At 39.6% G+C, this 11,161-nt stretch overlaps 1 protein-coding gene and 1 long non-coding RNA gene across 4 annotated transcripts; both read left to right on the forward strand.

The window, feature by feature from the left end:
- Window positions 1-1,378: 1,378 nt before the first annotated feature.
- Window positions 1,379-2,901, forward strand: LOC126705400 (uncharacterized). The gene is made up of 3 exons (XR_007648283.1): window positions 1,379-1,931; window positions 2,065-2,569; window positions 2,694-2,901. It is a non-coding gene; the product is annotated as an uncharacterized LOC126705400 (long non-coding RNA).
- A 4,742-nt stretch (window positions 2,902-7,643) lies between these two features.
- Window positions 7,644-9,104, forward strand: LOC126705399 (20 kDa chaperonin, chloroplastic-like). 3 transcript variants are annotated; one of them, XM_050404397.1, is made up of 3 exons: window positions 7,644-7,946; window positions 8,060-8,181; window positions 8,668-9,104. In XM_050404397.1, exons 2-3 carry the CDS (start codon window positions 8,098-8,100, stop codon window positions 8,845-8,847), a joined length of 264 nt encoding a protein of 87 aa, XP_050260354.1. In that variant the 5' UTR covers window positions 7,644-7,946; window positions 8,060-8,097; the 3' UTR covers window positions 8,848-9,104. The 3 variants fall into 3 exon arrangements, 2 of the variants coding, with proteins under 2 accessions (XP_050260354.1, XP_050260353.1); XR_007648282.1 differs by lacking the exon at window positions 7,644-7,946 and adding an exon at window positions 8,460-8,542 and having other exon boundaries at window positions 7,988-8,181; XM_050404396.1 differs by lacking the exon at window positions 7,644-7,946 and having other exon boundaries at window positions 7,986-8,181.
- The last annotated feature ends 2,057 nt before the right edge of the window (window positions 9,105-11,161 follow it).

Consider the following 11,161-nt stretch of genomic DNA (forward strand, 5'->3'; position numbering starts at 1 on the left):
GGTGCATGGGAGTCAAATTTCATTAAAGCCGAATCAATTTCTTCTATTTGGTTCTCAAAATCTTGTAAACGGATATGGGATGGAGAAGAGTTTGGAATAGAATTTATTACCCGATTAAATGGAGATAAATTCGGGCGTGAAATCTACGCCAAATCCTCCGTAGAATCCGCAATATCCATCTGAGAAACTTGATGGAGGTCGGCGTTTACTTGGGCGTTACTGGATTGTACCGGGACAGGTTCGCCGTCTTGAGTCGCCGATGATGGCTCCTCTGCCACACTAGTCTTCTCTGCATAAGACTGCGTTGTGACACCCCCAAGCCCATCGCCCATACCTAGCACAGTCGTGTAGGGAGACTTCCCCGGGTTGTAAGGAGTGGCCCGCAGCCATGCCCCATATTCCTGTTGTTTATGAGGATTTAATCCCTTCCCAACAAGCCATTTCTCGCACTCTTTCTCCTTATGAGAGACCATACCACACCAGTAACAGAAGTTGGTGAGCTTTTCATATTTGAAGGCTACCCACGTTTCAATGTCTTCATCCAATACAATTCTTCAACCTCGGCTTAAAGGCTTTGAGACATCGATCTTCACCCTAACCCGGACAAAGTCACCCCCCACCATCTCCTTCTCTGTTTCCTTGGTTGAAACCTCCCCAAGAGTTTCTCCTAATTCAATGGCAGTCTCGGGGTCTAGCATTCTCATAGGCAGACCATGTATTTGCACCCAAAACATAATCTTTGTAAAGCGTAGGTGTTTGGCTGGGATCGAATAATCATATCGTTGGAACAGAACGAGATGTTTATCAAACGACCACGGTTCTTGGGCTAATACACGTTCCGCATCTATCTCAAGCTTGAAAACAAATAATAAAATGTGGTCTCCTGCTTCTCTAATCTTGAACTCATCCCTAGCCCTCCACAACGGTTTAAATGTTCTGCCAATAGCTTCCACGTTCAGGGCACGTTTTGTTAGAAACTTTGCTGCTAGGACATATTCTTTTTCCCTTAGGTTTTTTGATTTTGTCAGGCTAAGTTTTGTACTTTCCTCAGCAGTAAGGGACAAATTTTTCCATGCACTGAGAACTTCGTCCATGGTTTGAGTAAAGTGAGTAGTAAAGAAAGGATGGAAAGATGGAAAAAGAAAGGTGAGATGTGTTTCCCTAAACCCACGAAAAAGAAAAAAAAAAAAAAAAAACCAACGAGCCCTACTGTTAACAGTGTTAACAGAGGGAGAGGGGTATCATTCCGGGGAAGATAATCAAGATTCTACTAGCCTAGTTTCTCAGAGAGAAAGCGAGGCCGAGAAACAATTGGTTCCTTTTTTTCTATTGCAGAATTTTAATTGGATTCTTACTTGAAGATAACTGTATAAGAATATTTAAAATTAATAAGCTTTGTCTTGATAAATCATTACCTTGAGTATATAAAAGGTGCTAATGATTTTGAAATTAATGAGCTCTTAATCATATCTGACATGGTAAAGTTATCTTATCATGCTGGTGAAGATCATAATTCTAATGTTAATATGAATTCATTTAGTTTTTACGTTACTTTTATGTCCAAAATTTGTCATAAAATTTAAAATACCAAGTGCACCAACATTTTCCTAAATATATTAATACACACTCTCAAGATCTTGAACACAATTGGCACATAGTGCATAACAAACTTAAGACTGGAAAATGCGTAGAAGAGGTATGCTAAATAGGTTTCTTTTTCCTCTAGCAAAAAGGAATTATGTAGGATTCGAATGAAGAAATTCTAAGAAAAATTTGTATATACACAGTTCTTTTAGACAAATAAAGTTGCGCATGGGAGTGACTAATTCTTGATGTATATCTTTTTTATAAAACAAATTATCCAGCACCATGATTTTTTCCTGGATGGTTGTCTTGGGGAATACTTGCTTCTTTTTCCTAAATTATTGAAGGTTAGTACTATTTTTATCAATAAAGCTCGAGTGAAACTCTTGATTCATTTTGAATTAACAGGTAAGATGATTGATGAATATTATGCATTTATAACTACTTATCCTCATGTTTGGCCCCTGAAAATTTTCAAAGAGCACATATCAAAGTTAAGGAGTTGTAGTGTAAAAGAAATCATACTGTACATTTTCTTTGTATTCATGCCATTTATAGACCTTAATTTGTTCATGATATTATTATAAACTACTGATATCTTTAACTTGAGATGTCAGTTTATCAAAATCTATAATTTTCATTTGAAAATGGAAGTAATCCAATAATCACTAAGCACCAATAGTAAAGATTGTTGTTGAAAAAGTGGAAGACAATTAATTGTTATGATGATATTAAGAACTTGATTTCCAATTTTCATTGGTTATCTTTGGGGTTTATTTTTAATAGTTAGATTTTTCAAATGCAGAAGGTGGAAAAGCTGAAATTGATGTGCCTATAGTTTGTAGCAGCAACTTAGTGATTGATATCATTTATCCTTGAGATTTTCAAGCTAGAAGAATTGTTGGATGGTTTAGTTGGGAATTCAAAAACTCCATCAAGGGCAGTTAATTTACTCCCAAAATATCTAAGATCCTATTTCTATTTTGTAAGTAAAGTGACACATAGGCATCATAGTTTCTCTATTTGTATGTGATTCCTTTGTGTATCTCTCTCTCTCTCTCTCTCTCTCTCTCTCTCTCTCATATTCCCAGTTTTTGTGGCAAATTTAGGAGGGAATTTAATGTTGAACTTGAGAGCAACATTAAAAATGGAAACAGTGGCATCTTTGGGATTGGGGCTTCTCCTAATAGGGATTTCAAAATTTCCGGGGATGAAACAACATAATTTTTGGGGGATTGGTAGGGTTCTTTGGGTTGGTGTCAGATAATTTATTGAAATTTGATATCAATTTTAGCAATAATTCACTACTTTTGGTCTGGTTCTTTGGAATCAAGTGTGAATTAACCAAACAATGAAATTTGTGATAAATTGGATTTTAAATCATGGGAGTTTAAATTCCTTCATTATATTGTCTTCATTTTTAAACCATATAAGTTAATTACTTTGTGCAAACTCTTATTTTGCATGCATGTATTTAGTCATTCCTCCAAATTATTGTTATATTTCAATCATTTAACTCTTTGGGCTTAAAAAGAGTTATCATAGCAAAATCTAGAAATAGAAAAACTGAGGAATGTGGCTAATTTTAACTAAGGCATGCTAAAAATAAAGGGGTGCTTCTCTTCATGCCATCCTTTTTACTGGTAGTACTTCCGTAGGTGCTCGGTGTTCCATGGGTGGTGTAGCTTCCGTCCATCCATCGTCTCTAGGTGGTAGGTGCCCTTCCTCTGCCATGACGTGATTTGGTAGGGTCCTTCCCAGTTGGGGCCGAGCTTTCCTCGGGTAGGGTCTCTAGTAGCGCCCATGACCTTTCTCAAAACGAGATCTCCGACCTAAAAGTCTCTGTGTCGGACCCGGGAGTTGTAGTGCTTAGCCATGCGGTTCTAGTATCGCGCGAGCCTTTGTTTTGTTGTCGCCTGACTTCGTCAATTAGATCAAGTTGTAGATGCATAGCTTCGTTGTTTTTTCTTTCAATATGATTGTCCACCCTGTAACTTGTGAGCCCGACTTCAGCTGGAATCACTGCTTCGCTTCCGTACGTTAGCCGAAATGGTGTTTCTCCTGTGGGCGTCCTCGTCGTTGTCCTATACGCCCATAATATGCTTGGCAACTCTTCAGGCCATATTCCCTTTGTCCCCTCAAGCCGAGTCTTGGTAATTTTAAGCAAGGATCAATTCATGACTTCAACCTATCCGTTTGCTTGAGGGTGAGCAGGGGAGGACTAGTGATTTCTGATTCCTAACTGTGAGCAAAAGTCCCGGAAAGAGTCGTTGTCAAACTGTTTCCCATTGTCTGAGACTGACTCTGGGGATCTCGAATCTGCATATGATGGATTTCCAGACTGTGCTTCTCACGTTTTTCTCCTTAATGGTGGCCAAGGCTTCAACTTCCACCCATTTCGTGAAGTAGTCTATGCCCACTATTAGGAACTTCAGTTATCGCACCGCTATTGGGAATGGTCCCATGATGTCTAAACCACACTGAGTGAATGGCCATGGGGCTGTCATAGGGGTCAACTCTTCGGAAGGCTGTCTTATGATATTGCTGAATCTTTGGCATTTGTCGCAGGCTTTAACATAAGTCTGAGCGTCTTTTTGCATGGTGGGCCAGTAGTAAGCCTCTCTTATATAGGACATCCTTCATCAAAATGAATCGTGCTGCTTGGAAATTCAGCTTTTTTACGGCCTCCCTTTCGTCTGGTAAGACCCCGTTTTTCAAGTAAGAGACTAACAGCGTGGTCCAGTTGCTTTCGGAACCTATCTCCTGCATATCGATGGAGTCTATTAGTGGAGAAAGCTAAAAAAAAGAGAGTACATTACCAAGGGTGGTCATATGTTCAGCTGAAGTGGTTTTGGCAAGGCGGTCGGCTTGCTCGTTCTCTCCTTTAGGGATCTGGATAATCTTGACCTTCAGCTCGTCTGCTCTTCTCCTTACTTGGTCCAGATGTCTCTTCATTCTTTCGCCTCTGCACTCATAGACCCCGTTTACTTGGTTAGTGACGACTTGAGAGTCGCAGCAAAGAACCACTCTTGCGGCTCCTGCTGCTTTAACGAGATCAAGCCCTGCCATTAAAGCTTCGTACTCCGCTTCATTGTTGGTGGTGAGGAAGTCGAGGTGAACCATACATTCGATTTGGTCTCCTTCAGGAGAGAGAAGTCCGACACCTACCCCCCCGGCTTGCCTGTTGGACGACCTGTCCGTATGTATACTCCACTACGGATATTCATCTCCCCCTTTGTCTTCACCGTTGGTGAACTCTGCTATGAAGTCAGCGATGATCTGCCCTTTGATGGTGGTGTGTGGGTGGTATTGAATGTCGAACTCACTTAACTCTATTAACCATAGCGCCAACCGACCAGCAGCTTCGGGGTTACTCATTGCCCGTCGTAACGGTTTGTCGGTTAGGACGATTACTGTGTGGGCTTGGAAGTACGGCTTGAGTTTGCGAGCTGCTGTAACTAAGGCGAAGGCAAGCTTTTCCATGGGTGGATACCTCTCCTCTGCACCACGAAATGCCCAGCTGGCGTAGTACACGGGCTTTTGAACCTTGTCTTCTTCTCTGACCAAGGCCGCACTAACGGCTGCCGGGGAGACAGCCAAATACAGGAAGAGTTTTTCCCCCGGTTGTGAAGGACTTAACAGCGGTAGGGAAGAAAGGTAGGCCTTCAGCTCCTCGAATACTTGCTGACACTCGGCAGTCCATTCAAAAGATTTCTTCAGGGTGCAAAAGAAGGGTAAACATTTATCCGTCGCTCTTGATACGAACCTGTTCAGGGCGGCTACTTTACCGTTTAAACTCTGCACTTCTTTCACGTTCTTCGGGGGGGGCCATCTCTACTATGGCTTTGATCTTGTCTGGGTTGGCCTCGATGCCTCTTTGAGACACCATAAAGCCTAAGAATTTTCTCGTTGTCACTCCGAATGCACACTTACTCGGATTAAGCTTCATGTTGTAGGAGCGAAAGGTGCTGAAGGTTTCCTCGAGATCCTTCAAATGGTCCTCTTCTCTTTGGCTTGTTACCAACATGTCGTCAACGTAGACCTAAACATTCCTCCCGATTTGGTTCGCAAACATCTTGTTCATGAGCCTTTAATACGTCGCACCCGCGTTCTTAAGGCCAAATGGCATTACCTTGTAACAAAAAAGACCTTGGCTGGTAACAAATGAAGTTTTCTCCTAATCCGCTTCATCCATCCGGATTTAATTGTACCCTGAGAAGGCGTCCATGAAGCTGAGTAGCTGGTGCTGAGCCGTAGAGTCTACCAGTATGTTGACTCGCAAAAGAGGGTAGCTATCCTTAGGGCATGCTTTGTTTAGATCCATAAAGTCTACGCACATCCTCCATTTTGCATTGGCTTTCTTGACCATCACCACGTTTACTAGCCAATCGAGATAGTATACTTCCTTGATGAAGCCCACCTCTTGTAGCTTGCCGACTTCTTCTGCTATTGCTCGGTCTCGTTCTGGGGTGAATACTCATTTCTTCTGTCGGACAGGTGGAAAAGAAGGTGACACATTCTGTTTGTGCACCATGACTGATGGGTCGATTCCTGGCATGTCTTCATGACTCCAGGCAAACACGTCCTAATTCTCCTTGAGGAAGGCTACGAGCTCTTGGCAAACCGTTGGGCTAGCGAAAGTGCCAATCCTCGTGGTTTTGTCTAATCTAGAGTTATCGAGAGGTATCTCCTCGAGCTTCTCTACAGGTTCCGCCCCCGTCCGCTGTTCTTCTATGCTCATGGTCTGTAGATGGTCGTCCATCTCTAGCATCGCAATATAGCACTCGTGCACAGCTACTTGATCTCCTCACAATTAACCTACTCTGTACTCCGTGGGGAATTTAATCATCAGGTGGTAGGTTGAAGTTATAGCCTTCCATAAGTTAAGGGTTGGTCATCCTATGATGGCATTAAAAGCGAAGAAGCAATTGACAACAAGGAATGTAACATCTCTAGTGATTTGCTGAGGATAATCCCCAATTGTTACAGGCAATGTGACCGCGCCAAGGGGGTATACTTTTGTTCCTCCAAACCCAACGAGTGGAGCATTGGTTGGAACTAGACATTCTCTGTTGATCCGCAGCTGTTGGAACGCTGGGTAGTAGAGAATGTCTACGGAACTACCGTTGTTGACCAAGACTCGGTAGGTGTTATAGTCTCCTACTTGGACGCTAATGACGAGTGCGTCGTCATGTGGGTGGTGAAGACATCAAGCATCTTCTTTCGAGAAACCAATAATTGGGTTATTGATGCATTGTGATTTTTTGTTGTTTTTTTTTTATAAGTAAATAAACTTTATTAAAAACTCAAATCAAGTACATGATGACAGAGCAAAAAAAGAAAAAAAAAAAGAAAATTAGAAACAAACAGAGTGATTATGTAGCTCCTAAAGAGTCCACAAACTCTAAGAACTCCTTAATCGAGAACATCATAGGGGATGTCATCCACTCATATAAGGTTTTCAAAAACTGAAACTTCAATTTCATCATGCTAGTTTATGTACCGTCAAAACACCTTGCACTTAGTTCCCACCATATACACCACATAAGACATAGCAGGACTACTAACCAACTGCCCCCTATTACCTCTTCTCCCAAATCATCTCAACTAGCTCAAGAGAACATCATTTTCTGAATATGGCATCACCCAAGAAATACCAAATAAGCAGAAATGCCAATTGATTTGTTGAATTTTATTTTGGAAAACATGATTGACCACTGTTATTGTTATTTGTTGTAATTCAGTTTAGTTTCAAATAGAGAATCTATACTTGACTATATACCTCTCAATTTTAGAAGGGTAAAACTTTTTAATTGTAAGGTTGTTTGCCAATGAAACAGTGAAATAGTATTTTGGGGCCTACGAGAGAAAAAGAAAACTACTTTGTGGGTCATTTTTTTGTTAGAAAGTTCAGAACCAGGGCATTCTGTGGTTTTTAAGTATGCTCTGTTATACGTGTCATATATGGGAACTTATGTGTTCAATACTTCTCTGTTTCTATGCAGCAATTTTGCTGTTTATTTCCCAGGCTTGGTTCTGATTTAAAATTACAAGACATTTGTTTATGGTCAAACGACAATATATACACCATAGCTGTGGATTTACATTTACTGAAATTCTGATACAGTTCATGTTATGCGTGTCTTTTCTAAAAAGGTAGCATTTTGTTCCCATTTCTGTAGTACACCGACATTAAGCCTTTGGGTGATAGAGTGTTGGTCAAGATCAAAACAGCTGAGGAAAAGACGGATGGTGAAATTTTGGTCCCAAAAACTGCTCAAACTAAGCCTCAAGGAGGTGAGGTGGTTGCAACTAGAGAGGGTAAGACAGTTGGGAAGAGCAAAGTAGACATTAGTGTGAAGGTAACTTTTGTTCACTCATCTTTCTGGCTTCCAGTTCTCTGTTGTTTGTTCCTTTCACTAATTGCTTTTCTTTGTACAAATTGGCACCCAAATTGTGTATTCCAAGTATGCAGGGACTAAGTTGGAGTTCAGTGGTTCAAAGCATCTTATTATGAAGGATGATGATATAGTTGGTATTCTTGAAACAGATGATGCCAAGGAACTTAAGCCCCTGAATGATAGAGTTTTAATCAAGGTTTGTTATATTTTTAAAGTTCATTACCCTTGCAGGTATTTTCATGAAATGTGTGTAGTGGGGTATAGCCAAGGATAAATAATAATGTCAATGTAAAGGTCTCATCCTAGGGTTGTAGTCAGTGAACTGTTTTTGGTTTACTGCAAAATAATTATGTAGCTGTGCATGATATATCATGTCTGATCTTGCATTATGCTTTATTTATCTTGGTTTATCATGTGAGCCACTGAGGACCTGAAGTAATATTTGGTATTATACCTTGTACATTTGAACTCAAGTGCAAGTTGCTGAGGCCGAGGAAAAGATTGCTGGGGGTTTGTTGCTAACAAAGGTGACCAAGGAGAAACCTTTCATTGGGATGGTGAGGACTAGAGCATCTATAGCTTTATGCTCTCCCAAGCATTAGCCGAATACTTGTTTTAGGATTGTAAGATGGGATTTTGGTGTTTGGGCAGATTGATGTTTATTCTGCATTGGATGTTACAGGTGATTGCGGTTGGGCCTGGTCCTCTGGATGAAGAAGGCTACAAGAAACCATTATCCCTTGCCCCAGGGAGCATAGTCATGTACTCCAATTATTCTGGGATTGACTTTAAGGGCAAAGACGGTTACGATTACATTGCTTTGAGGGTTTCAGATGTTATGGCTGTTCTAGTTGTCAAATAAATGCTCTTAGTATGTACCTCCAAAATTTTCTGCAGAAGTGCCTCAAGACATGGATTTTGAATATAGTTGCACTTTTATCTTTGGAGTATGCTGATTGCAGCTTTGTGTCAGATTCTAGTATTTTCAGTTCTCTGCATAGTTAACAATTAATACTAGTTCATTGAAACATCCCAAGTTCATTTGATAATGAATGGGTGTATTCTGTATTGTATTAAAATCTTCATTTTAAATGGATCCATTTCATTGTTTAGATTAAATTTTACCAATCCAACTAGATGGAGAATTAGAGAGAGAAAAATCTTCCAACATTGTCAGATTTGGTGAAGCCAATCCCTGCAAATGCCTTTGCAAGGCTTAGTTCCTCTAGTATTAGTAACTATTGGCCTGTTTGGATGTTAAAAAAAGGAGGGGGAGTGGAGTAGAAGGAAGGAGAGTAATTCATTTACTTTGTTTGGAAGTTTTTTAAAGAAGGAGGGGGAGGGATTTGGAGGGGTTTGGAGGGGTTTCAACTACCTCCAACCCCTCATTTTTAATTCTCCCAAATTGGAGAGATTTGGAAGGAGAGTAAAACATATCAATTATTAAATATGTAAATTACCTAATTTACCCTTATTATATTAAAAAAATTACAAGGCATTTTAACGTTAAAAAAAAAACACTGTAACCCACAAGGTCTCAGTTCTCTCAAGCTCTCTGTGCTCTCTGTGTTCTCTCAAGCTCTCTCAAGCTCAAGCTCTCTCGGCTCTCTCAGCTTACACTGGCTCTCTCTCTCTCTCTCTCACAACTTCTTCACTGTTCTCTCTCACGCCTAGCATTCTCTCACAAAGGTAAACTCTATTTTTAATTTCTATTTCATGGGTTTCTTTTAAGTTGAATCAAATAACTATGTTCTTAAAATTGTGATTTTATTGGGTAATTTCTTATTAATTGTGATTTTATGGGGTAATAACATGTTATTTGTGGGTGGGTTTCGGATTTGAGGGCATTTTTTTCTTAAATTTTAAAGTTTCAAAATATTGCTCATAACGTGTTTGATAAAATGCTTGAGTGAGTCTAGATTGTGAACTTGCATAAATTTGTATATTTTGGCTATGGATCTGTGTTTCTTGTTTATTTTTATTGGGTAATTTCTTGTTTTTTTGTGAAGGGGTTTCTGATTTGGGTAATTTCTTGTTTTTTTTTTTTTTTTTTTTTTTGTGATGATTTGCCTAATATGTTTGTTAATGATTTGCCTCAAATTAAAAAGTGGCATGTTTTAATCATTGAGATAGACGACAATCACTACCATTTTTTCCTTTTTATTTTTTTTTTAATTCTTTTGAATGATAATTTTGGGTGCGAATGTATGTTCTAGTTCTGTTTAGAAACCAGGATATCTCATCAACAGTACTGGGTGTAGGGGTATGTAGCTCACTTTGTAGTGCGAATGTCATGTTCTAGTTCTGTTTAGAAACAGGATATCTCATCAACCAGTTAAGGGATTCATAGATCAATTTACTTGAATGAATATAATTTTCTTCCCAGTTTCATATGCATGTCAAGAAGGGAAGTCCATGCTAATGACCATTTATCTGCCTTGGCTTCTTGACTAGACTTGTCCCTTTTACTGTATTTTTCCCTAAAAGCTTACATTACATTGGTAATGTCTCACACTGGGCTTGCAGAAAGAGTCAACATGTGACTATCAATATATATTTGCAAAATGAGGAATAACTAAAAATAGCAATTTCAAGAGCATGCTTTGATAAGGTAGATTTGCTTTTTCAACTTAATCTGTTATACTTGTTAGATGAGTTGTGCTCTTCATAACATACTGGGCGTGGCTCAAGATAGGAGGCATTTTATATAAATACACTTATGCACCAAACCTTAAGCTGCTCGCCTGCCTATGGTCAAAGCCAATATTCATAGTTATGGGTCCTCCAATAAGCAACGGATTGTTGTAGTAGAGTTTAAGGTTGACTTTGTAATAAAAGGGATTACCGGGGAAGATAACAAAATTATTCCTCTTGGATTTGAGCAATGTTGCTGGGTGGCAAAAACAGTTTAGGGCATAAATGAATCTGCTAAGCCAGCTTACCCATTATGCCTTATGACTGTGCTCATCCAAAAACATATTGAGCAATGTAAGAAAGACAAACTCGAAAGGTAACTTCCCAAGACCACCTGCCCTGCTATACAACTACCTAATGCCTCTCCAAAGATCCACTCCATAAGAAGAAGTCCCTAACCTACTAAAATATTCATGCTCCCTCTCCATATTTCTTCTTTATCTCAAGCCTACAAAGCCCTTTCCAGAAAATTTTTCAAAAGC

This window comes from Quercus robur, chromosome 11, assembly GCF_932294415.1.
Source record: "Quercus robur chromosome 11, dhQueRobu3.1, whole genome shotgun sequence".
NCBI lineage: Eukaryota > Viridiplantae > Streptophyta > Magnoliopsida > Fagales > Fagaceae > Quercus > Quercus robur.

Coding starts and splice junctions, on each gene's coding strand:
- LOC126705399 (XM_050404397.1), top strand. CDS start 8,098: ATGAAGGATGATGATATAGTTGGTATTCTTGAAACAGATGATGCCAAG. Junction 8,182..8,667: donor ATGATAGAGTTTTAATCAAG/GTTTGTTATATT, acceptor TGGATGTTACAG/GTGATTGCGGTTGGGCCTGG.